Genomic DNA, 25820 nt, shown 5'->3' on the forward strand with positions numbered 1-25820 from the left:
CTCCACCATTTGTTACTTCGTTTCATCTTTTCTTTTCTAACTGGCCAACTCTCATCTCACTCGTTCACTCTCTTTTCGGCTTTCTTTTGACTTCTTGGACTATCCAGGTCTCTGACACCTTCTTCCCTTCTTTTCTTTTCTTTTCTTTCACCTTTCCCCGTGGCCTCTGCGCAGTTCAGCCAAAGCAGCCTTTTACGGCCGCGCCCTTTCGATTTCCAACGCTTCTTGTCAGACCAAGCTCGCACATTCACAATGAGCTCAGAAGGAGAAAAGGCCAGGACCTCCGGCGAGGTCTCTCGTCCGGAACCTGCTCTGCCCACCGTCAACCCTGCCGCCGAGAAGTCGGAGCCTCCCAAGCCGACCTTCCATCCTGCTATCTACGTGAGGTATGTACTTCGCCTGCGTTTCATCCACGACGGATGGATTAGATGTGTTGACACGACGTCAGTGTCTGGATTGCCCTGAGCTCAAGTGTCATTCTCTTCAACAAGAAAATTCTTGACAATCCTCAAGCCCCTTTCCGTAAGTGTAGCCTATCGAATGCGACTATTCGCTATGATGGATAGCTAACCAATCTACTGTGCAGGTTTTCGTATGTATCTGTCCCTCAGAAGTCATGATTGAACTCATACCTAACTCTCCCCGTCCAGCTATCTTCCTTACGACATGGCATTTGGCATTCGCGACCCTGATGACTCAAATCCTTGCTCGCACAACTACTTTGCTTGACGGTCGGAAAACTGTGAAGATGACGGGTCGGGTATACCTACGTGCTATTGTTCCCATCGGTCTCTTCTTCAGCTTGAGTTTAATCTGCGGTAATGTGACCTATCTGTATCTGAGTGTTGCCTTCATCCAGATGCTCAAGGTATGCATGCGCGGTCTTCGATTGGTCCTGTTCTTCGCTCATTGTATCGTCTAGGCTACTACACCGGTCGCCGTGTTGCTGGCTACATGGGGCATGGGAATGGCTCCCGTCAACCTGAAGGTCCTCACAAATGTTGCCGCTATTGTCATTGGTGTCGTTATTGCTTCTATCGGCGAGCTGAAGTTCGTCTTAATCGGGTTCCTCTTCCAGCTTGGTGGTATTGTCTTCGAGGCTACTCGCCTGGTTATGGTCCAGCGCCTGCTTAGCTCCGCCGAATACAAGATGGACCCTCTGGTCTCTCTCTACTACTTCGCACCCGTATGTGCCGTCATGAATGGCATCACTGCCCTCTTCATTGAGGCTCCCAATATGACCATGAACCATATCTACTCTGTTGGCACCTGGACGTTGCTCGCTAATGCCGTTGTTGCCTTCTTGTTGAATGTTTCTGTTGTCTTTTTGGTATGGAGTCTTATTCCCATCACTATCTCTTCCACTAATGGTTGCGTGTAGATTGGCAAAACTTCTTCCCTAGTCATGACGCTCTGTGGGGTTCTTAAAGATATTCTCTTGGTTGCTGCATCCATGATGATCTGGAACACCCCCGTCACCGCCACGCAGTTCTTCGGTTACTCGATTGCTCTCATCGGACTCGTGTACTACAAGCTTGGTGGCGATAAGCTCAAGGACTATGCGGGTCAGGCCAACCGTGCCTGGGCCGAATATGGCGCTACCCATCCAGCTCAACGGAAATCTATCATCATCGGCGCTATTGTTCTGATGTTTTTCCTGCTCATCGGCTCCATGGCTCCAAACTATGCTCCCGAATCTATGGACCGCGTGAAGGGCATGCTTGGTGGAGCCAGCTCTGGAAACGCATAAGGGTATTGAACCCCGTCGATATCCTTGCAAGCCTGCGGCATCCGAATTTAGTAATAATCCGCTGTCCGTTGCACAATGGGAGAGACGTGATGAAGCGAGCGGGGTGCTTCCTGCATGCGTTAAAAGGTATCAGGAATGCGAGACGCTGGACGGATGTCACCGGATCGACCAACACCCTCCACATTCTGTTCTATTTTATATTTGGGCCTCTCTTATAAACCTTTTGACGGCCGCATACTGCTTTTTAAATTAAATGATAATGTCCCTCATATGAGGAAGTCCAAGGAGATGGGAACCGAAGCGCGGCCGCATGCGGGAAATGCTGCCTGTGCCAGATGGTCCCTCTTGTGTGCCATCTCATGGATTGATATGACTGCGATCTCAGTCTGGAGGTCAATTTCGTCTTTCTTGTTTACGGTATCACCTACATGCATTTTCTCTTATATTGCTTGCGATTTGGCTCGACGAAAATTTGTGTCCTGTTAAAACTACCATGAGGGTTCTGGTGTGGGATGTGGTGTTCACCATCCCTTTTTTCCCGTTTTATTCCCTAATGCTTGCCATCCCCTTCCCTTATTTTCTGTTACTATAGGTTATTTCATTTTCTCTTACATCCTGATCGAAATAGACTTGATTCAAACTATGACCGATATCCACGTTAGCACATACCTCCGATTGCCCAGAGCCTGTTTGTCTCAGCTTTGACCGGCTGTGCGACGTTCCCAATCTTGGCCAAGGGTGAGCGGATCACCTGTCAGAGCCAATCACCACTGGCTGACGGCATGGGGCTTTCAAGAATTGGATCTGCGAATGAAAGATGTCAGTGGCGCTAGCAGGGTTTCTAGGAGGGCCGACGCGCGGACGAGGCTTGACCACTTGGCCAATCGCACGCGGCAGGATCTGCGGGTCCGCTCATGATGGTTGCCCAGCAATCGACCAATAATGCGTGGATCCTTGCTGGCCGATCTGGAAGCGGTGGAGCCCCCTGGACCATACTGTACGGTATGGTATGCAGCTGCGTCGCATGCAGGAAATAGTGGCCGAGTGGGAGGCCGCACCCGGTACGGTTTGGTAACGAGGCAGGCAAATCCTTTCTCTCTGCATCGCATCGATTGGAGCTCCGAGCACTCGCTCGACGTCGCCTTCGTTCTCACGCCTTTCTTCTGCTCTCTTCCTCTCCCGCTCATCCCGTGGCTCGTTCTTGTTTCTTCACCTCCTTAGATCGCCTCTGTGCTCCTCATCTTCTTCTTCTTTCTTCCCTACCTCCCCTTGTATCTTCATTGTCCATCCTTCCCATTACCTTCCGTCCCTCCTTGAACATTGTCACTCTAATTGTCGTGCGATCTTTCTTTTGACTCCTCGTGGTTCGCATTTCGTCTGCGATAGTTCCGCTAACTATTGCGCCGAGCTCTTGACTTAGCTTCTGCTCCATTTCTACGGCATTGGACTCTGTCATTCATAGGTTCCTGTATCTTCTCATTTCTAGCTCACTTGACACAAACAGATCGGACTCCCTCCCTGTAACTATAGTTGCAACACTTCTGATATACCGTCTGACAAACCACCACGATGTGCCCGATGCTACTCAACAGCCTATCTGACGGCCCTGCCATGGTCCTATCCCCTCGCCAGGAACACGCCTTTGTTCCGTTTCCTCGCCATTTTGACTCGGCACCTAATACTACCTCGAACCCTCTATTTGCGAATGGGTTCAGGAATCACACTGGTCTGTCAAGTACTGGTCCATCGTCTTTCGGGAGGTTCGGCATGTCTGCTCCCATTGCCGGAAAGCCATCTCGCAAGAGGTCGCGTGATGAAGCCGCCTTTGAAGAAGCTCTGAATGCCCCCAGCGCAGCCATTCTACCCGCACCGGTGTCTGCGCAGAAGGAAGAAGAACCAATATACGGAGAAGGCATGGTTCTTCTTAACCCCCGTACGAAGATGGCGCTCTCCGCCGAAAGCCAGACGGGAACTTGGTACGAAGAGATGGTTGAGACTACAGCAATTACCTCTACTATCCAGGCGACGAACTCTGGCTCGTCAAGTTTCGCTGGCCGCAAGTCTCAGCGCCTTGACCCTTCAGCTCCCAGGTACGACGATGTCGCGATTTCTTCGCTTCAACGAATGCAAGAAACGACCGACGAGGACAACCGCCGTCACCTCAATGCCGCAAACCGCTCAAATCCGTTTACTTCAGGGGAGCCTTTGGTCGATGACGCGACTCGCCTCCTTGGTATCAGCTGGCAACGAATTGGTGTTGATGATGACGATATTGCGGCCGCGGTGCGTGGCTGGAAAAAATATATCGATCGACAGTTTTCCGGGTATATGTCTGACTGCCAAATCCTCATGAAAAACCGAGCCCTGAATGCTTATCTCGTTGCTGCGCGACCAGTCACGCCCCTTGGGCTGGGAACTCACGCTGCTTTCTACCTGTTAAATGATGATCTCACTCAGGCTCAGCTCGTGGGTTCTACCTGGGAGAATGCGGTACAGAACCTTCGATCCAGCCCAATTGTTTTCGAGGGTACTCATGTTTTGAACGCTTCGTCTCGCCCCCTTGACCAAAATCACAACAACATACTATCGGCAAGCACTGTGGATGCAGGGCTTCCCCTTCTACAAACTCTCTGTGCCCAGCCGGTCAATGGCGGAAGCGCCGGGCTGAGCAACGGCGTGGGAATGGGGATGGGGATGGAGATTGATGCGTAGTGGTTTCAGCTAACGAAGAATGAATTCGACGACAGCAAGTGACGATAAAAAAAGAAAAAAAAATGCAAGAGAAAAGAAAACACCCTTTTAAAAAGGGCGGCTTATGTCACCATCGAGTCAACGCTTAATCTACTGATCAGCAGACTTTCGAACGGCCTCCCTGATCTCCGCCAACCGCTCCGGTTCGACCTTTCTCACTGCTCGTAATTATCCGAATTCTGATGTTTGTGATATCTTTTCTTTTTTTTTTTTTCTTCTTCGCTGCTTTTTGGTTTATATCTATTCTATTACGACGGCCTTTGTTATATTTCAGAGCAAAAGGTGTTATTTCGCTTGTTGGTCTTCAATTGATGGGGTTGTGGTTTTTTTTCCCCTACATCTTTCCATCTGTTAATATAATCCACCCAGACTCTGTCTTACGTGAAAGAGATACTACAAAATCAAGAAGATCGAGTTCTCAAGAATAGAGTTCCATTCCATCATTTCACTCACTATTTATATATTGACTAGCATATACAATGATACAGTACTTGAAATGCTCACTTTATGAGTATTCCACTTGAGACCTTTGAATGTGATGCAATGATCGGATCCCAGCTCTACTACACTGTCTATTGTCCATAACCCATAGTCCAATTTCAATATTCAACAATCAATTCCTCTAACATCAAGACATGCCCAGCATGTCATGTTTATCCATAATTCATCAGTCATAAGCCATTTAGTCTACATTATTTCCCCCACACAATACAGTCAAACTGTTTCTATTCAAATATTCATTTTGGTCCAACGCAGTCCAATCATACCAGGTCCCATCCGTGTCTTCCCTTTTTTTTTTTTTTTTTTTTTTTGGAAGAGGTGATGTTCAAGTAGTCGAGGGTTGGATTATCCCGTCCGTAAGGTAGTTTTGCCTGTGATCCGATCCATACTGTGGTCATATCCGGGTAGGGTTATCCTCTTTATGATTCCTGTGTTTCGAAGGCCAGATGGTAGATAATCATCATCACCCGTCCTTTGGTGTTGCCCTAGCCATGTTTGACTTTTCACTCGTTGGAGGATGGGTACTGGAAGGAAAAGGGAAGGCTGTAGCGGAATGAGTAAGATCTAGTGGAGTGGTCGGAGTGGCAGGAGAGATAGGAGAAAGAGTAAAAAGGGTGGAAGCGGGCGTGATCGACGATACAGTCTTCAGGGCAGGATTCTTTGTCCATTTTGATTCCTCATCTCTCGGGAGATACGACTGATGTGTGATGAACAGCGCATCGATCTCTTCGAGGGTCAAGCCGGCCGTTTCAGGATAGAATAAGTAGATAATCTAATCGAGTCGGTCATGGTTAGTATGTCATTTTCCATGTGGGGAAGCAAAAGCAAAAGACAGCCGGCTGGACTTACTGGCACGAAAACCAGGTTGAAACACATGAAAATGAGGTAGCCCTTCCAGGCCAGATCTTGAATCAAAGTGGGGGAGATCATAGCCACGAAGAAATTCCAGAGCCAATTTGCGGACGTTCCAATGGCAGAGCTACGAAATCGACAGTTAGTTGGTCTTGTCTGCAGGGGTTGGAATGTAAGCATCACTCACCCTTTCGCCCGGACATGAAGGGGTAGCAGCTCAGGTCCATACACCCATGGTATGCAGTTCACTGACGCACCGAATACGAGCATGTAAAGGAAGAAGAATGCAATGGAGGCCGATGCGGTCTGCTTCTCATAGGTGGTTCCTACAACAAGTTAGCCAATTTTGCTTCCACAGGGGTGAAGTGTTTTCTCAAGACTTACCCTTGAAGGAGAGAAGAATGGAGATCATCATCATGCAGAAGAAAAGTCCCAAGGATCCCCACATCATGGGTTTGCGACGGCCAATTTGATCGGCGAAGCGAGTGGGATAGATAGAGCCTGTTGCGACTGGATTAGTCCGACTACTTGTTCTCCAGTGGCTGCCAAAAATGCTCCCGACATACCGATGACAAACATGACTTGGATTATGCCTCCAAGGAGTAAACTCATCTTCTTGCTGAGCCCGACGTTGGATTCAAATACTGGCAAACCTGTTAGTATTATTCATAATAAATAAAGGTTGAAATTCCATCATCTCTGCTTACCTGTAGTGACGTAGGACTTGAGGTAATGTCAGCAACCATGCCACTCAATATCCATGCATCTGTGAATGTACTTACAACTATCATGTTGATGCCTCCCATTTGATTCATGAACTGCAGGCCATAAGCCAACAAAACGCGTCGGCCAGTTTGGAGCTCGTCCTTCTTGAAAATCTGGCGCCATTTATATTCACCATGTTCTGCGTCGACTTCAATCGCTCGCCGAATGCCCTGTGACTCCTTAAGCACCCTAGGGTCGTCCGATTCGCAATCATAAAAGTCACACAGGACTTGAAAACCCTCCTCTTGCCTATTCTTAAGGTAAAGCCATCGCGGGTTCTCTGGAAGTCTGTGGACAGGTTAGCTCTCCACTCCCATGTATATCGGGTTCCGTAAACTCACCCTATGGCCATGAAAGCCACAATAAAAACGAAGACCGCTTGGGAAGCAATAGGTAGACGCCAGCTGATAGGCCCGTCGACATAACTCATGCCATAATCGAACCAATAGGAGAGGACGATGCCCACGCCGACAGCAAGAGGCTGGAAACAAACAAACATTCCTCTCTTCTGTGCCTCGCAAAGTTCCGATTGGTACACAGGGACAATAGTAGTCATAATACCAGTGCCAATTCCTGCGAGAAATCGAGCGGCAAGTAATTGTGCTCGTGAAAATGCACTCGCTTGTAGGGTTGCTCCAACCTGCCGAAAATATGCCATTAGTCGTGCAATTGCCTCAACTTGTCTGTTTCAGCAGCAGAATTACCAAGATCCATGCCAAGCTATGCCACAGTGTCTTGCGGAAACCGAATCGATCACTCGTTATAAAAATCACGATGGTTCCAGTAAAGCATCCCACATTGTAGATGGATACAATGAAACCAATGAAGACTGTAGTAGGATGATGAACGATATTGAGGAAATCCTCGTTTCCGACTATTCCAGAGAAAACACCTTGGTTGTACCCTATATATGAAACGGGTGACCGTTAGCTTTCCAACTATCCCTAGGCTGTCAATTTGAGGAGGCTACTTACCAAAAAGCGCAAATGCAAATTGACAGGTAAGGAGGATGGCAACGCGCAGGCTGACTCCCCTTCCATAGAGGCTGGGTTGAGCCATGATGATGTTCTTCTATTCAGAGTATTATTGATGTCAACGGAAGACAATGATGTAAGACAGTTTGAAGAAGTAAGTGGTAGGTTAAGATTGATGAAGAGACTTTAAGATTGATAGAAGGAGAGTCAAGGGGTTAAATTGTCGTCCTCAATGCCTCACATGATGTGCAAACATGAGATAGGACGTGACAATCTGTGAGATCCGATAAAATAGGCTATATAATGGGACATAGCATATAACTTAGGCAGAACTGTCGATCAGTGGCGTTGGATAGGAGAGACGTTCCGCTTTATTTGCTAGGATAGCTATTAATATGATCATCACCGGAGATAGTCATCTAGATCCTAAGACTGAGGCTGACCACTAGTAGGAGTGGATGACCCTCCATATCAACTATAGAATACTGCACTGTTGTTCACAACAGTATAAGGCAGACAATGTAAGAGGTACGTTGAATGAATTGATTGCCTGGCCTTCTTTCTATGACAATGATGCCTTCCTAGAGCATTCTCCTTGACTCATAGTTCACATATCAGCACAAAGCCAAGGAGGCAGTTGTCCACTTTTATCGATAGCATATGTGCATGCCCTGTATTTTAAAAGCAGGTCAATTTCTGAAATATAAACTCTGTCCGCATATTTCACATACATTATCACCAACGGCTACGGAGAAAAGACACTTTGCCAGGAGGAACGACATAACTCCGGTAAAGTCTACCAAGAATAAGACCTCAATTGAGGAGATGCCTGTTATTGTAGCAGGCATACACCTTCCGAGGGGATACCACATCCCTGTGTAAATATAAAGAATGTTCGATAGTAGGCAGACTCTGTTAAGCCTGCTTCTTCGTCAGAATAGGGTATAAATGATCGAAGTATAGATTGGAGGTTTCCTTCCAGCTATTAACGAGGCGTTAGAAATCCCGGGGAATTCTGGCACAGGAGCGATCTAGACCCACATGTAGATAACAAAGAACACCTCATGATGGACACCCTAGCAGTGGCTGTGGAGATCGTCGTGGCAATTGGAACTTGGCTGTTGAGAGACGAGGATGGAAGATTCTCCAGTACGTTGGCATCCACGTGACAAAGACACCCAAACGACTTCTAAGCACCACCAGCAGGAAAATGAATGGTGAGCATCTCCTCAATAACATATTAGGGATCTAAAATTGGATTACTTTCCGATAGTTTGGGACTATGGCATTCTGAATTTTTCAGATTCAACTAGTAGATCTAGGAGCTCGGTGCACTCCCCACATACCAAAGGGGTAACCGGACTATGCTCCCCGCTGTACTAATTACTATCATAGTCACTGCCCTCATCGTAGTAATCGCCATAGTGTCCAGAAAATGCCGCGTCAAGCCCATCAGGATCCTCATCCTCCTCCTCATCGTACTCGTCGTCCGGTTCCCCGTCCAACTCGTTGCCCTTGCTTCCCGCAGGAGTTTCGTGGGCCTGAGTCTGTTCATCTTGGCTGGTCGTGATTTTAGCCGGGAGAGATTGGTCTACAGGACCAGGCGTGGCAGCTCCCCCAGGAGTGATAGATTCGATCGGTTTAGCGCTGATTGGAGTTGCCATTCTTGCACGTCTCGAAAGAGTCTCTAGCTCAATACTGGCACTACGTCGCGACGCCACACTTTGGCTGCGACTCTGGCTCCGGCTCATGCGTTCTGTCTTCGCTTTGGACTCATCAGCGCCCTCCTCCCCAAATAATGATTCTAGAAGGCGATAATTGATCTTCTTGCTAAACCCTCTCCGTTCTAACATTCGACGGGTAGCTTCTGCAGGGGTCGAGGCACGGCTGCTTCGTCCATCTCCTTCTTCCCCATCACCTTCCAAATAAGCCACATCCCCCATTCTACCCTTACGGCGCTTGCGAGGCTTGTGCATTCCCGGACGCGATTCGGACTCCGCCAGCGCTCGCTTCAGGGCCTTGGCCTGTTGCGTTCGTAAGTAGTCCTTGTTCTCGTGCACCCAGATCCGCTCTTTGATCTCAACTTCCACAGGCGATAACAAGCAATTTGAGACCTCTGGGTCCGATTCAAACTCCGATGCATCAATCTCAGCGTTTTCAGATACTGTACTTGGCTGCTGGTTTGACCTTGCCGGCAAGGCACTATCCGTCATGTTGGAACCTTTGGCTAACAGGGCGGTCATTTCGTTCTCAAGGGCCTCCTCAGAAGCAATTTGACCGGGTGTTGGTTGTGGTAGGTCTAGTTTTCTGGAGCCCTTGGTCCGGCTGGAACCCAGCTTAGGTGTCTCCTGGTCCATTTCTGGCATGTCTGTGCTGGCGGCATTATCCTCTGCTATTAGAGCCGGATCGATAGGGAGGCTTGGGATGGCAAAGCCATCGGCATCTACTCGATTTTGCGAGTGTGAGGCTGACCACGCCGTACTACCAAGCTCCTGGGTATCTCCTTCGATCTCAGCCGCCGTTTCAGTGGCTTTTATCTTGATACTTCGGGAAGGCTTTCTCCCTTCCCTCGCTCTAGTGAAAGAGGGTGGATTATGCGTGTTCTCCAATTGCACGGAACGGAATTGATCAACAGTCAGCTCACCGCTCTCTGTCGAGCTGAATTCATTCAGACGCTGGCTGATGGTGATTTCCGTGACTTTCACCACGTAGACAACCTCGCGAACTGTCCGACGGAAGTTGTTCATTCGTGCTGCCAGAATCAACGCAGCCCCACAGATACCGGCGGGACGTCGACCGGTAGTCATCCAGTCGCGGTTCATTCGTTGAACAATCCGCACAGCTTCACTGGCAACCTGCATTGTTGAAGTTCCGAATTCAAGTTGTTTGGCAAATCGGTAGATCAGGCTCTCCGGATCAATTGGATTCATAAGGAATACATTACCGCCGAGGCGCAGCTCTTCCAACAAGGCTTTGTAAGTTCGACCGAGCTTAAACACATTAATCTAGTCAAGGTCAGAAAGGGAATAAATTGACGAGCCACTGGAAAGGACAGAGGGGAGTCTAGGCTAACCATCAGGAGATCGGCAAAATCAATAAGCATGACAGTGTTTCCATCCTGCCGGCGGCAGGCAATGTACAAACATACGGCCGCTACTGTCTTGGTTCGACGACCTTGAATAAAATTCAACCCGACAGCGAGCTTGAAAACCTGACCTGCAGCTTTCATCGCACTCTCCGGGATATTCAGCGCACGGCAAAGTTGGCTTATATACCGGTTACCTGGTGCAAGTTAATGAGGGTCTATCCCAAAAAAAAAAAGGTCCCAGTTGAGTGAGAACTTACCATTTTGTTCTGTAATCTCTCGACTCTCCATACCGCCACTGCCACCCTGGAAGCCTGGGCCAAAGCTGCGGACATGAGATTGATCCTCGCCGACAAAAGTACCTTGAACGACAGCAGCACCTGATGAGGTCTCACCAAATGTGACCTCTGAGACAATGTTTGCCTCGCTGATGACGGTACCACAGCCCGAGCAGACTTTCTGGCCATCATCCTCTACAATATGAGGAGCAGGACAGCCGGGGTTAGGGCAAGTGGTCGTCTTGGGATGAGTGGTCGGCCTGGCCGGTTGAGGGCGTGCAATGGGTTGAGGGCGTTTGATGGCCGTAGAGCCAGGCGGTTTCAGACTGGCCAGTCGTCCCATAGGAGGAGCCCTTGGGCCATTCCTCGGGGGTATTGGAGGACGTGTGGCCGGCCTGGGGACTGACATGATAGAATGTGTGTTCCCGACAGATACAGTTGTAGTATTTGACCAAAAAAATAAATTAAAAAAAAATTCACATTAGACAAACCAGACGAAACCCTAGGGAGCTATTCGAGATGACTATTTCATTCCCCGGTTTATCACCCAAAGATCAGAGAGATGATAGATAGAGAGCGACGGACCAATTAACGGCGGTATCTTGTATGGGCGAGAGAGAAAAAAAGAGAAAAGAAAAAAAATACCCGTCCCAGTCAATTCCAGGGACAAATTATATAGACAATCCTTCGTACAAACCCCAAATGAGGGGGCGATCCGATATTCTTTGAAGCCGACGAGATCCCCAGTAGCGAAGATGACCGACGACAAGATCAAGAACTAGAACTGGCTGGAAGAACTAACTGCTAGACGAAGCGATGATGAAGAGGACGAAAAAGAGACTGAGAGAGAGAATTTGGCGGCGAACAAAAACGCGGCAGGCGGCGAGAGCGGCGTCCCGGTGGTCCAGCGGTCTTATCACGTGATTATATTCCCTAGCGCTGTAGGTTCGAACCCCGTCATGGTCGCGGCTTTCATCTTTCGCCGGATTCCCCGTTGATGGATCAGATTCATTGCACGAAAAGATCGGAGTGGAAATATCTTTTTTTCAAACTGTTATGAGCAGCAGATGACGTTTATTGTGCTGACGGTGATGTTAGTTAACTAGGATATCTAACGCCTGCCATGGGATGACTAAGCCCCCCGAACCAGACTTTGCCTTCAAACTCTTTTCTAGAAAACACGGAGATAATTGCCACTCATCCTTTGGTGGAAACAAAGACTTATCTATCAATCTCAGGACTGAATGGAGATGCACGTAGATTCCCAAGGTAATTTGTACTTCGCTGGTCCTGATCGGGATCCTTGACATCATCTGCATCAATAGCACTCCATACTGTGGCGAATTGGCCTTGGGATTGGGGGTGCGACATTTGTGCGTGGTTTAGTGCTGCTTCTATCTCATCACGCACAAAAGGCGCGTTTCGCTGCTTTTCCACCCCATTCATTGCATTTGTTTTCAATTTGTCATCGGAATTATTGTTCTTTATATATTCACAGCTGATTCTGTTCTGGCTTCCTACTTCAATCTCTGACACGCAGTTTCTTTGTTCGTCTCCTTCCTCATCGTTGCTTCTGCAAATTCTTGCCAATAACCAGTGTCAATAAGGGCCGCAATATAACTGTGCTATCTCTCTCTCTCTGATACTCTTCATCTTGGCTTATGATATATGCTGGCGTGATTTCTCGTCCAAGGTTTGGCAGTAAGGCCACCTGCATCTTAGACCATTACGTCTTCGAAGATGGAAGATACCGTATATCGAGTGCCATCAGCACAAGAAATGAAAATCCTCAAGAGTACATTTTTCGTCAGCAACATTCACTGTGCCTCCTGCGTTGCATACATCACCGAGATTCTCTTTGAATACTCTGGGGTCCGAAATGTCGATGTCTCGATTCTCGCCCCCGAGGTGCGTGTCATTCATACATCCGAAACGACGCCCTCGGTTCTAGCTATGGCCCTGATCCAAGCGGCTTTCGAAGTTCATCACGTCACAACCGAGAATGAGAAGGGCTCTCTGGTGTTTGACATCGACACAATGCCTTGGCTATCTCGAGATCATAAACTCTTCCCTGTCCAGCAGAATCCTCGCTCCCAAACGGGCCTAGAGAATAGACATATTGCAAACTGTGCTGCATGTAGAAAAGAAGATATGGCAAGAGGGTCCACCACATCCAGCCTTTCTGAGACCCGGCCATCACAGAACCCAGAAGAGTCGGCCAAGTTCAGTGCTCGCATAAGCATCGGTGGGATGACCTGTGCGTCATGTGTCAACAGCGTCACGAACGAACTAAATCAGCTTGAGTTCGTTGAGATTGTGACCGTCAACCTTCTTACCAACAGTGCGACGGTGGTTTGTACAGGTCCGCAGAAAAACACACAACGGGTGGTGAACCAGATAGAGGACATCGGTTTTGAGGCTACCCTTGAAGAGGTTCAGCGCGTGGACATACTCCCGGCGTCCAACAGAGTGCCAGCAGCCTATACTGCTGAGATCGCTATCGGTGGCATGACGTGTGGCTCTTGTGCGGGCGCTATAACCCGGGGACTTGAGGAGCTGCCCTTCGTGAAATGCGTTTCGGTGAACCTCCTATCTCACAATGGAAAGGTGGAGTTTGAGGGGCAAAGCAATATTGGCTTGATCGTGGAGAAGATCGAGGATCTAGGGTATCACGCTTCGGTTAGCAGTTTGGTTCCCCAGTCTACAGATCCAGGGGAAGACGAAATCAAGAAAAGGACAATATCGATCCGTGTGGATGGCATGTTCTGTCACCATTGCCCAAAAAAGGTCATCGATGCATTAAAGGAACTCCCAGAAGTCGAAGTCGACAACATGCCGTCTGTTAAAAATCCTATCCTTCGAGTTACTTATCAGCCATGTCCTCCTGCAGTTACCATCAGAAGGATAATCGACGTTCTCAACAAAGCACACGATGCCTTCAACGCCGCCGTATACCACCCCCCGAGCATTGAAGACCGGTCGAGGGCAATGCAACAGCATGAAAGACGCCGGCTGCTGTCCCGTCTCTTCTTCGTTTTCATAGTGGCAATCCCGACCTTCTTGATTGGTATCGTGTTCATGAGCTTGGTTTCATCGGACAATCGAGTTCGAAAATACCTAGAGCAGCCGATCTGGGCTGGAAACGTGTCTCGTATTGAATGGTCCCTTCTCATCATGACGACTCCCGTCATGTTTTACGGCACAGATATATTCCATGTGCGCGCCATGAAGGAAATATATTCACTTTGGCGCCCTGGAAGTCGCGTACCGGTATGGCGTCGATTTCTTCGGTTTGGCAGCATGAATCTGCTGATTTCTGCCGGAACAACCGTGGCTTATGTATCCTCGCTGGCCGTCCTCATTGCTGATGCCGTCGTCGATACCCCGTCCTCATCGCATAACATGACGTATTTCGATTCGGTGGTTTTCCTAACGCTCTTCATTCTTGCCGGTCGGTTCATTGAAGCGTACAGCAAGGCCAAGACTGGCGATGCGGTCGCCTCTCTTGGAAAGCTGAGGCCTTCCGATGCGCTGTTAATTGTCGATAACAATACTCAAGGAGAGGATGTCCAGCGAACTAGTATTGACTTACTTGAGATTGGTGATTCGGTCTACATACCTCACGGAGCTTCACCCCCCGCAGATGGCACTGTTATTGACACTGGCTCTTATCAATTTGACGAGAGCTCACTGACAGGGGAGTCAAAGCCGGTCACAAAGTCCGCAGGAGATGCGGTCTATACAGGGTCGGTGAACGTGGGCCAGCCTGTGAAAGTCAAGGTGAGCGCTGTCGGAAGCTCTTCGATGCTGGATCAGATTATTGCGGTGGTCCGTGAAGGCCAGAGTAGGCGTGCTCCTTTGGAGAGGGTCGCGGATATGCTCACATCCCACTTTGTTCCTGTAATCACCCTCATCGCTATAGTAACGTTTGTCATCTGGCTATCCCTGGGACTATCGGGAGTCCTTCCGGCAGATTATCTTGACGCGGAACGTGGGGGATGGGCTTTCTGGAGCTTGGAATTCGCTATTGCGGTGTTCGTGGTTGCTTGCCCGTGTGGGCTTGCACTTGCTGCTCCTACTGCGCTATTTGTCGGCGGTGGTTTGGCTGCACGACAGGGGATTTTGGTCAAGGGTGGAGGTGAAGCTTTCCAAGAAGCAAGCCACCTCGATGCCATTGTTTTTGACAAGACTGGCACTCTGACCGAAGGAGGAAGCTTGGCTGTGTGTGATCATGAGGAGCTTATCAAAGACGCTGAGAATTTGCAAGTTGCCTGGGCACTAGCTCGAAAACTGGAGGAGAGTAGCACCCATCCAATTGCTCGGGCAATTGCAGAATTTTGCGGAGAGAGACCTTCCATCTCCATACTCAATTCTGATATTGAAGAGAGAACCGGGGAGGGGATGAAAGGCATATTCACGGTACAGGTGGAGAGTGCCACTGATCAGTCCAAGACGACCGTCCAGTATGAGGCTGCACTGGGCAATCAGCGTCTTCTACAGAACATGAACTCGTCTAACTTCAATGAGGGTCGTCTCAATGACCTGCTTTCGAAATATCAAACATCAGGAAAGTCTACGGCAATCCTCTCATTGCGCCAAATTGACCCAGAGACGGTAAGCAGGTGTCCTACCACCCCTGCTATTGTCTTCGCGATATCCGACTCCATCCGACCTGAAGCTGTGAACGTGATATCCAAGCTCCAAAAGCGCAAGGTCAATGTCTTCATGTGTACCGGCGACAACCAGACCACCGCGCACGCCGTTGCAGACATGGTAGGTATTCCCAAAGCCAATGTCAGATCGAACGTCACCCCATCCGGGAAGGGAGATTTTGTCCGCCAAGTCCAAGATGGCATCTACCACGATCGAACGGAGTCTGAGGCCGAAAGCCAAAAGAATGAGAACGGTTCGCGCTCTATTGTAGCTTTCGTTGGCGACGGTGTGAACGACTCCCCTGCCCTCGCCGCCGCCGACGTGAGCATCGCTATGGCCTCCGGCTCCGATGTTGCCATGAACTCCGCCAGCTTTATTCTCCTGAACTCCGATCTGGATACTATTCTCCAGTTGGTCGTGCTCAGCCGTCGGGTGTTTAAACGCGTCAAACTGAACTTCTGCTGGGCCGTTGTGTATAACCTCACCCTTGTGCCTATTGCCGCTGGTCTGCTATATCCCATCGTCACTGGACATAAAATGCAAATGGGGGCCGGCGAGCCAGTCATGGTCAATACACACTGGAGGTTGAACCCTGTTTGGGCTGCGTTGGCGATGGCTCTGAGTAGTATTTCGGTGGTATGCAGCAGTCTTGCTCTAGGGATTGATATGAGGATGATCAAAAAGATGCTTGCAATGACTAAATAAATTGACCCTTTCGGTTTTTAGTATATATTAATATGTGTTTTGAACTTGGCGTTTAGTTTATGGGATCAGAAATTCATGGCCAGATTTATGCCCAGGATTGCTTCAGGGTTCCTGTCTATACATACATAATATAAGCACGAGATGGGAGTTACATTTAAAAAGTTTATTTATGCGTTACTAGGTACATCACCTGTACAATTATTTCCACACCGAAAACTGGAATATGATAGAAGCCTTAAGTATAGTAGTCCATACTCCCGTACATAGTCCAAATATCATTGGAATAAAACTAACCAGCTTCAGCCCATACTTCTGCAATTTTCTTGCTCAAGGCCTTGCCAATCTTTTTCCTCCCTACTAGCGATTTCATTTGCTCCGAGACCATCTCCTCTCTGTCTTTTGGGTCCAAACGTTCAAAAGCCCTGATAAATGCCTGTGGAGTCGGCCATCGACGCTGGATTTCGAGAGCTTTGTCACCAGTGACACCACGAATGCACATGAGCATTTTGAGGAAGATGTCACGGAGGGACAGGGCGTCCGATTTTGAAGTCAAGGCTGAAAAGGTAGGGAACGTCACGGCATACGTGACGGATGCTGTTTCCGCTCGGAGACGCTCCAGGATAGTGAGATAGGATTGAGAGGATGAGAGCTGTCGACTGGGGATCAAGCTGAGGGTGTTTGAAGGGGAGTAGGAGGGGGAGTGAGACGAAGAAAGAAATGATGATGATGGTGATGAAGATGGGTTGTACATTTTTCGTAGCCGGAAGGTCATCCGAGCGAGATATCGAATTGTGTCGTCGAGATTCTTTGTTTTCTTGACGAAGTACCCATTGACGACCTGTGTTGAGGCAATGGCCGAGGCGACCATCTCTTGGTATTTCATGGCAGAGACAGGGTCTTGGGTAACGTTGAATTCTTCAATGAGGTAGATAACGTTTTTGATTCCGGATCGACGAAGACGGAATTTCTGTTCGTGAAATCTCCCGTCTTTGATTGAGCCGACTAGATCGTCGAGTCTTTTTCGCTCGACGATCCAATCGAGCATGACTTCGTCGCCTTCCTCCCCGTGCTGTGAGAGGTATTTGGGGTCGTGGAATTTGGCGACCCACATCGCATCACCTACTTCAAGGGCTCGGACTTCCGGGAAGATGTCTTTTTTGCTTAGTTCGTTGGCAATGTAGTCTCGGTCTTTAGATGTGCGAACTTCCCGATTGTCCAGGACCAGCTGGACAGTGAAGCTTTCCGGGGGGATATTGATAGGTGTGACTTCTGCATCACCTGGTGGGTTTATATCTGGCTCGTCGCCGCGACGGCTTTCATTACTACCCTGGCGGAGGAGTTCTAGGTTTGTGACACTCGGCTTTGGGATTCGAGGCTCCGTGCTACACTCAGTGTCAGGTGGGACCTACTGATGTTAGAACTTTACACAACCATATATCGGCAGAGTCAATGAAACTTACAGATTGGCCCCTAAAAGGCAGAGTGCTTTGATTAAACTCCGGTAGCGTCTTCTGGATCCTCTTCGCGACGTCCCAACCCTCCTCGGTAAGGGTGTATCTCTTTAACGGATGTCCATGATCATACACGAGGTCTTTCTGAATAAGCGTCTTCATGGAGTTCCATGCAGTGAAGAACTTTGTCGAATCACTAGGAGTAGTGAATGAACTATCGCAGTACGGTTGTGCCGTTTCAATGAGCTGTGCTTTCGTCATACTCTGATTCGAGTTCTCATCGAGCGACGAAAGACCAAGCAGCAACGCATACGGCCCAGATCGCAGAGCTGGTACATATGGCTTCGTCTTTCGGGGTTTCTTTGTTGGTTGAGTCTCGACTTCTCCACCGTCTGAGACCCTTTTTTTGTTTGCTAACGATATCAGAAATTCCGTCAGGGAAGGCGACGGTAAAACTGGGAGCTCACCAGTATCGGGATGTTCAGGCATCGGGAGTCCATTCTCTGTACAGTAAGCCTTTAGCTTTTCAGTCAACCGATCGCACAATTTAGGACCAAGGCCATTGAGTTGTTGGGCTTCAGACGGGTGCAGAAAGACCAGCGGACAAGCTTTCATCGACTCGTATGCCTTCTTATATCTAGGGGTCGAATCAGTGTACAGGACTATGCAGAAAATCAGGAAAATACTAACACAGTCACCCCTTTGCTGTTGCGCTCCCGTGCTTGATCGAGCCATTCTTTAATCCACTGCAGGAGGAGAGGATTTCCACAAGTTTCACTCATGATTCTGCTGGTCCGCGTAGTGTCCTAAGGGGAAGCAAGATTAATACGGGACATGAGCATTACTTCTGGACTTCTAGACTGTGAGTCCTCAAGGTGTTGAGAAGCACAGCCGGAGAGCCTTGATAGACGGGAAGCGCGATTCCACGCGTATTTCCTCTTTGGGCAAAACAGAAAATATGATTATATAAGCAACACGCTCAACCTGATTGGTGAGGCAGGGAGTGTATCAGCCAACGAAAACCATCCAAATCATCCCAACTGGAAGAAGTTGCTCAGCTGGATAGGGGGATTAACTCTTCCAAATCAGTTTATACAAGGAGGAATTGACGAGAGGCGTTTGTTGTTTAATTCGGCCCCCTATCATGGTCTTCTACAGGTTTTTATCTGTGTCAACTTACATCTACATCATCATATAAAATGGCCCGTACAGATAGGTATAGCGAAGCCTGAACCTAATACAGTGGGCTCTCACCATTGCATTACCGTCGCTCCAGAGAAGCTCAAATCATCCTTTAACCGGGTGTTGCCATTTATGGACAGGGTTCGGGAGGGCTATATACATGGCTGTTTTATTGATGTATTTCTTGTGTTTGCAAGATTTTTGTAATATACCGCCAGTCTATACATGACAACTGAGCCACCAGATTAGTTCTAATATGTACAAAATAAAAAACTCAGTGTGGCCAGTTTATCAAGATACCCTCAGTTGTCGCGCATTCACTGCCCTATATCCATCTGGTAGTCCCTGACGGCTTGTTCAAACGAGGTGTCTCGCTTGAATCCCAGGGAGATCGCCTGGGTATTATCGAATCGAGTAGGCCATGAGTCTAATATGGGCTTGAGCGACGGATCCTCCTTCTCCTTGAGAAAAGCCAGTTTGTCCTTCCCTCCAACTGCTTCTAGGGCATCCATCATCTCCTGGATCGTCACGCAGATACCGGGGACATTGATTTGTCGGATATGAGTAGGCAGCGCGTCTGCTGGTAACGAAAGTGTGAGGACCAGGTTGTGCACAAGCGTCCGTGGCGAACACACCCAGGATTTAAAGGACCGATCCACCAGCGGAATGATGCACTCTTTCCCATCCAGCGGTTCACGGATCATCCCGGAGAGGAAAGAGGATGCAGCGGCCGTGGGGGGACCCGGTCGCACGGAGATTGTAGGGAAGCGAAGGACGAATCCGTTGATAAAACCGCGTCTCGTATACTCGTTCACTAGGGTTTCGCAAATGATCTTCTCCGCTCCGTATGACGATTGGGGAGTGGGGATGACACTGTCATTTACGACCTCAGGAAGCGGTTGACCGTAGACAGCTTGACTAGAGGAGTAGATAACTCGGACACCCGGACTGGTCTTACGGAGAGCTTCAAAGAGGATCCGTGTGGCGTCCACATTGACACTCATACCAAGCTCGAAGTTGGCCTCCGAGCCAGAAGACATGATGCCGTGAAATGCGTATACAGCGTCTAACGACTTATCCACCACTGCATCCACGCCAGTGAGAAGGTCGGCAGTCACTGCGCGCGCATTTTGCGGATATTTTACCCCCTTTGGAATCGGGGGTTCGTTGATGTCAGTCAACGTGACATTGTAGTAGGGGTCGTTTAGGAGCTTCTTCGCAAGCAATTGGCCTATAAAACCTGCAGCGCCAGTAATTAGGACATGCATATTGCCTGTGAGAGAGATATAGAAATGCAGAAGTTTTGACAACGACAGAGGCGATTCGACACAATTAAAGAACATCGAGGGATGGAAGTATGCAATCATAGTGGGGTTCGGATTGGCCTCCGAGTCGCATAAACTCCGAGGTTCAGGTACAGTTCTCTCGGTCCCGGACTTGGCCCGGTCGATGCTGTCGAGATCAGAAGCTCGACAGGATTGCATATGGGACGTGTGTCTCTTGAGAGTCTCGAATAGAGCCAATCTCTAGGTTTTGATGTCCTCAAACTCCCTCTTACGCCGCCTGTTTTGTTCTGTTTTGGCCACCAAAGTGAGAGATATTTGAAAGTTGGGCAGAAAAAAGCGTTCATGAGCAATTGCTATCAAGCTTCATTAAAGAACTATACTCAAATTGATAATGGTGCGAGTAGAAATGGGGGCTCATATTGTCTGTTGTGTCGCTGGAGGTTTTGTTGCAGTAGGGTGAGCGTATCAATACCTATCTTAGCTCAAGTGATCGTGCCAGTCCTCTTCTAGTCTAATGATGTCCTTCCTCTCCGTTCTGAGGCTCAAATAATCGTTCGATGGTCGTATACCCCGTGGAGAGCCATCCAGCACGTAGAAAAGGGAGGATCGTGCGATTAATGAGTCAAGCCCGCGTGAGGCGGGGTTCGTGGTTCCATTGGGCTGCTTCCTCTCCACCACATTTTCCCTGTCCAAGACTTTCCCGCGTTCTCTCTCTCTCTTTCTCTTCCCCCTTGTTCTGTACTTTTGGATATCTCGATTCCCTCGAGATAAAATCCCGTTATCATGACTAGTTAGAAGTGGATTACAATTAGACCGTCTCCATTTCGTCGATCCCCCTCACCAATTGCGATCACCTGTGGGCTGCATGATGCCGGAGTATCCCCGATCTATCGAATTCTCTTAGTCAACGAAAGCCTACAGTGAAATCGAATCGATAATCATGAAGCGGTCGTCTTCTGACGCCGATTTGGACTACCCTCGGCGAGATGACCGCCGTTCGTCTGCCGTTTCTGATGGACAGACTTCTTTGCCGAGAGTATCCAAAGCCCGTGCCTGTGAGTTCTTCCCCCGCAGGTTATGCACGCCTTGCAATGCGCATGGCATTGCACTTGGAGCAGTACGCTAAAACGGAAGGCATTCCAGGTGCGGATTGCAAACGTCACAAGATACGATGCGAGTTCAAACCGGGTGAGACTAGTTGTACCAAGTGCCTGCGTAGCGGCATTAAATGCGTGGTCAATGACTTCTCGCAGAAATTTGTTGAAGACGATGGAATGTAAGCAAACATGCAAATGAAAAAGGAAAAAGACAAAAAACATACCTGGTTCCTGAGGGTTGACTTGCATTAGATGGAAAAATCAAGCGACAGCCACTATCAACCAGCTCCAGGCAGCTATCTCGCATCTGCTTCGTCAAGCAGGGCTGCAAGATCTCTCGGCGTTCCCATCGGGAGATATCCAAAATGGCCCCAGCCCTGTTGCATCACAACATCCACCTATCTTCAGTGAATCGCAGTCAGTGCAAAACCATTCTGAACACAATGGCCACAATGGACCAGGGACTGTGATGGATGTAGGCCGGGAGGCCTCTCAAGAGCCGGACCTACAAGGCCCGGAGCTGGTACCGGCTCCCATGCGCAGCCTCTACGAAGTTACCAAGCTGCGTAATTTCCGGAATAACCCTATAGAACAACCAAAACAGACCCTCCTGGAGGAGGATTTTGTATCTCGGGGGTTGATCTCTGTCCACGAGGCGGAGGAGCTCTTTGCCTATTTTAGCCGGACAATGAATCAACTCTTATGGGGAGGCATCATCTTAGTCCATCGGGATCTTACGTCCGTCCGGCGTGCGTCAACCTTGCTCTCCGCGGCGGTTCTAACTGTTGCGGCGTTGCATATTCCTAACCGTACGGAAACACTGAACCGCTGTTACAGCGAATATGTCTCACTGGTGTCGAGCATGTCCTTGACGAGAGCTCACACCCTCGATGATATCCGGGGCCTCTGTGTTGGAGCTTTTTGGTTGTCGGAGCTGAGTTGGAAACTTTCTGGTCATGCTGTTCGAATTGCAACGGAACTGGGCCTTCACCAGAGCCATCAAAAAATGATGCGTGGCCATAGTGACCAATACGAACGTGCACAGCTCTGGTACCTGCTCTACGTCTGCGATCACCATTTCAGTATCGCGTATGGGCGGCCACCCGTGATTCACGAAGACTCCGCCATCAAAAATTACGAAGCGTTCCTGCAGTCTCCGATGGTGGTCCCCGGTGACATAAGGCTTATGGCCCAGGTGGCCTTGTTCATGATCCTGACGGAGGCCTACCGCATGTTTGGGAGCGACACGGAACAGGCGCTGACCGAAGAGGATTTCGGTCAGTTAAGAGTCTACAACGTGGCCATTGATCAATGGCGACTTCTCTGGCAACCCCGATCTGGTAAGTCAACGAAAGTATCTATCTGGTCAGTGCTCCGCTTGCCAATAGTCGTAGCTAACCAATCACTCTTTCCCTCCAAACGATAGCCGACAGTCCTTACGTGCGGACATACCCTTCCAAAGGAGTCGTGCTGCACTACCATTTTGCCAAGTTTCAGCTGAATTCTCTCTCGCTCCGGGCGTTGTCGCCGTCCAACACCCCCGTTTTCTCCATGGACCGCAAGGAATCCGCTAACATTGCCATCTCGTCTGCCATGGCGTGCTTGAACATGGTACTGGAGGAGCAGGACATCCGGGATGCCATTGTCGGTGTTCCAATTTTCACGCATACAATGGTGACTTTTTCGGCGGTCTTTCTGCTGAAGGTGGCGGTGAACTGGAACTCGGCCTACTTGAGCCTCGATGGCCGCCAGGTGCGGCTTCTGGTGGAACGGGTGATTGAGCTGTTGAACTGTGTCTCCGCCGGCGAGAGACACCTGACCCGACACATTGCGCGGGGACTTGGTAACATGCTCGAACGGTTTGATTCCTGGGAGACCTCGTGGCAAGCCGGGAATACGGCCGTCGTCGAGCGACCGGGGAACGATGTGCCTGGCGGAGCCAACGCAATGGCACAGGGATTCCCACCGCCCGATTTGATCTACGACATGGTGGGGACGTACGGATTTGGATTGGATGAGAATTTGCTAGATCCCAGCATGGCGAATTTTGAGTTTCTGGCGCAATGACAGGATTGATTGTTTTCGCCTGGACTTTGGATAGATACCCTGGAATATCAGAATACAAGGATATATATAGTAAGTATGGAGTGCTTAAATGTGCACATATTATATGCAGTCAGTATGTGCATGGATGAAGTGCTGCGTAACACATCGACCAGGGGCAGTGGACTGATCATATTTGCTTCGGGAAATACTCCGAATACTCCGGAATCAACAATCCGGGGGGGGATTATGTCATCCGCAGCAATGTCCGTTCTCCAGGATACCAACCAAATACGGATTAGTGGTGAAGCTGCAGGGGACCGTACGGTAATCCTATTTCCCGCGGTAAGTTACGCCGTCTAAAGGTTGCAATGGCTGACATCATCATTTCCATGGTACGCCCTGCTATGTCCACGTCCATGCACTCTCTGCACACGCCCCTCTCCTTCCTCCTTCGTCCTTCCTCTCCTACCTTTTCTCAGTTTCTTCTCTCTCTTTCCCTTCGTCTTCTTGTTCGGTCACTTTGATTCAGCTCTAGTTCTCTGAGATTGCGAGATGTTGTTTCCGCGCAGACTCTATTACAAATACTAGAATTGATTCTCTACTTAAGTGGTGTAAAGATGAGAGAGAGACTCTCCAAGGAGATCGTCACGTCACCCTCAGCGTCATCCATCCTTCTCATGATTAATTAATCCCTCCCAGAGGGTTTATCCACACTTCCGTTTCATCCCTAAGCCGACGTCCCGCCGTGCGACAGGCCGCAGCTTTCGTTTCTTCTGTTTAGTCTCGGCCTCTCAGCTGAACTCTGGCCATTGTTTTCTGGTTGCTGCTGACCGGTGTGGAAGCTTCTCCTCTCTCTCCCAGCTTTTTCCCCATTCCGTTCCCTCGCCCCCCTTCCCTCGTTCAGTCGCTGGGAAGAGGCGGCTCTGACCTTGTGCTTGCACTGTAGACTCCCTTGCCCGCCCTGCCCTGCTTTGCGCCATATATTTTTCCCTCTCCTTCCTCCCCTCTCCATTTTCCTTTTTCTCCTCCCATCCATCTCCATTTCTCTTATCCTCTCTCCCACGATTGCGCCTCCTGCCCTGGGCTCCTTTCATACCATTGTATACTTGCGCCCATTGTCCGGGGCTCGTATCACATAAGTGCGCTGTTTTCCTCGTCTACCTTCATCTTCTAGAAGCCCTTACAGCACGATGTCGACGCGTAAGAGAAAGCAAGAGGCCGAGGAAGAGGAAGAACTTCAAGCACTCCCCAGCGACGAGAGTGAAGAGGAAGAAGAGTAAGTTGGTCAATGTATACGTCTTATCCTCTATACTTCCGTCTACTCCCTTCTGCGCAATATAGAACCATCCCTTAGCAAGCCATCTCTCATCGATCTCCCCTTTCTCTTAGTGTTGTCTTTCTCTTTCTCAGTATTTATTTATTTTTTTTTTTTTCAAAGAAAAATTTAAACCCTTTCCCTTGACCTTTGCAATTCCATGCTCTCCTGTCGCATGACTCTTGGAACTACGCGCCTTGTTGGCTAGGGTTTCGGGGCCGTGTATTGCTGTATCAATGATGCTATCATCACTCAATATACATCTGATGAACCAACTGTATGATGTATGTGCTGATTGACTTATCTATTTCAGATATGAGGAGTCTGATCTAGGTAGTGAGGAAGGCAGCGGAGGGGAAGAAGAAGGCTCCGAGGAAGAATTAGAAGAGGAAGAGGAAGAGGAAGAGGCCCCCGAAGATAAAGGTAAGCTTATCTATTGATCCTACCCTATGTAGAGAAGAAAATATTTAACTAACGAATTATGGTTTCCTAGCCCCTGCTCCCAAGAAACGCAAGACCGGCCCTGCGCGTGAAGACGAAGAAGTGGAAGAAGAGGTAAAAGAAAATGGTAAGGATGCCGGCGAGAATGGAGTCGGAGAAGAGGAAGAAGAAGTGGCAGTCGAGGAAGAAGACGAAGAGGAGCCAGAAGAAACGGCTAAGAGTAGCGCCCCGGCTGCCGCGGCAGCGAAGGCTAAGGGCGAGACTGTTCCCAAAGAACCCGAGGTTGCAGAGGAGAATGCTGAATAGTGGACATATCCATATCCTTCTTCCGTATGGATGTCACACGTGGTTCTACAGATATTTGCTATCTTGATCTTTGTGTTCTAATCCAAGCCTATCTGGGAGGTATATAGAAATTATATCTTTTGGAAAGGCCCGTATTACTTCCATAGCAAGATGGAGAATATCTCACATCTCGTGTTCAGGTCCCTAAGCCGTAATAACGTAGTTACGAAAAGGAATAAACTTAGATCTATGGTATTAAATATCGGACATTCGTCCCGATTGAATGAGAATGAAATAGAGAGAAATAAAGACACAGGAATTGAAAGTAAAGGGGGAAGAAGGAAAAAATTGAAATAAAAAAAGAAAAAAGATCCCCATATGAAATGTGGGACAGAGGCATCAA

The 25820-nt window shown here is 48.9% G+C and overlaps 9 protein-coding genes across 9 annotated transcripts; 5 read left to right on the top strand and 4 right to left on the bottom strand.

Moving 5' to 3' along the window:
- Positions 1–252: 252 nt before the first annotated feature.
- glfB (UDP-galactofuranose transporter) lies at positions 253–1750 on the top strand (the record flags this gene model as incomplete). Its single annotated transcript, XM_033572433.1, has 6 exons — positions 253–386; positions 449–522; positions 587–592; positions 651–868; positions 923–1330; positions 1382–1750. The coding sequence occupies 6 exons, from the start codon at positions 253–255 to the stop codon at positions 1748–1750; spliced, it is 1209 nt and encodes a 402-aa protein (XP_033425748.1).
- Positions 1751–3319: 1569 nt separating this feature from the next.
- Positions 3320–4462, top strand: ATNIH1004_007818 (uncharacterized protein; the record flags this gene model as incomplete). Its single annotated transcript, XM_033572434.1, has 1 exon — positions 3320–4462. One exon carries the CDS (start codon positions 3320–3322, stop codon positions 4460–4462), a length of 1143 nt encoding a protein of 380 aa, XP_033425749.1.
- A 1003-nt stretch (positions 4463–5465) lies between these two features.
- ATNIH1004_007819 (sugar transporter-like protein) lies at positions 5466–7678 on the bottom strand (the record flags this gene model as incomplete). Its single annotated transcript, XM_033572435.1, has 10 exons — positions 5466–5774; positions 5852–5981; positions 6042–6180; positions 6239–6355; positions 6421–6498; positions 6562–6577; positions 6637–6907; positions 6961–7259; positions 7324–7523; positions 7594–7678. The coding sequence occupies 10 exons, from the start codon at positions 7676–7678 to the stop codon at positions 5466–5468; spliced, it is 1644 nt and encodes a 547-aa protein (XP_033425750.1).
- A 1294-nt stretch (positions 7679–8972) lies between these two features.
- Positions 8973–11365, bottom strand: BRF1 (transcription factor TFIIIB subunit BRF1; the record flags this gene model as incomplete). The annotated part of the gene is made up of 3 exons (XM_033572436.1): positions 8973–10598; positions 10667–10875; positions 10939–11365. The coding sequence occupies 3 exons, from the start codon at positions 11363–11365 to the stop codon at positions 8973–8975; spliced, it is 2262 nt and encodes a 753-aa protein (XP_033425751.1).
- Positions 11366–12696: 1331 nt separating this feature from the next.
- ATNIH1004_007821 (putative copper resistance-associated P-type ATPase) lies at positions 12697–16314 on the top strand (the record flags this gene model as incomplete). The annotated part of the gene is made up of 1 exon (XM_033572437.1): positions 12697–16314. The coding sequence occupies one exon, from the start codon at positions 12697–12699 to the stop codon at positions 16312–16314; it is 3618 nt and encodes a 1205-aa protein (XP_033425752.1).
- Positions 16315–16603: 289 nt separating this feature from the next.
- Positions 16604–18547, bottom strand: MUS81 (crossover junction endonuclease MUS81; the record flags this gene model as incomplete). Its single annotated transcript, XM_033572438.1, has 3 exons — positions 16604–17719; positions 17775–18402; positions 18456–18547. 3 exons carry the CDS (start codon positions 18545–18547, stop codon positions 16604–16606), a joined length of 1836 nt encoding a protein of 611 aa, XP_033425753.1.
- Positions 18548–19264: 717 nt separating this feature from the next.
- On the bottom strand, positions 19265–20431 carry ATNIH1004_007823 (SDR family oxidoreductase; the record flags this gene model as incomplete). The annotated part of the gene is made up of 1 exon (XM_033572439.1): positions 19265–20431. One exon carries the CDS (start codon positions 20429–20431, stop codon positions 19265–19267), a length of 1167 nt encoding a protein of 388 aa, XP_033425754.1.
- A 742-nt stretch (positions 20432–21173) lies between these two features.
- ATNIH1004_007824 (putative C6 transcription factor) lies at positions 21174–23397 on the top strand (the record flags this gene model as incomplete). The annotated part of the gene is made up of 4 exons (XM_033572440.1): positions 21174–21288; positions 21377–21509; positions 21583–22670; positions 22757–23397. 4 exons carry the CDS (start codon positions 21174–21176, stop codon positions 23395–23397), a joined length of 1977 nt encoding a protein of 658 aa, XP_033425755.1.
- A 1169-nt stretch (positions 23398–24566) lies between these two features.
- On the top strand, positions 24567–25438 carry ATNIH1004_007825 (uncharacterized protein; the record flags this gene model as incomplete). The annotated part of the gene is made up of 3 exons (XM_033572441.1): positions 24567–24652; positions 25005–25114; positions 25185–25438. The coding sequence occupies 3 exons, from the start codon at positions 24567–24569 to the stop codon at positions 25436–25438; spliced, it is 450 nt and encodes a 149-aa protein (XP_033425756.1).
- Positions 25439–25820: the final 382 nt, after the last annotated feature.

The sequence above is a fragment of the Aspergillus tanneri genome (assembly GCF_003426965.1).
Source record: "Aspergillus tanneri strain NIH1004 chromosome Unknown AapTan_7_pilon_pilon_pilon, whole genome shotgun sequence".
NCBI lineage: Eukaryota > Fungi > Ascomycota > Eurotiomycetes > Eurotiales > Aspergillaceae > Aspergillus > Aspergillus tanneri.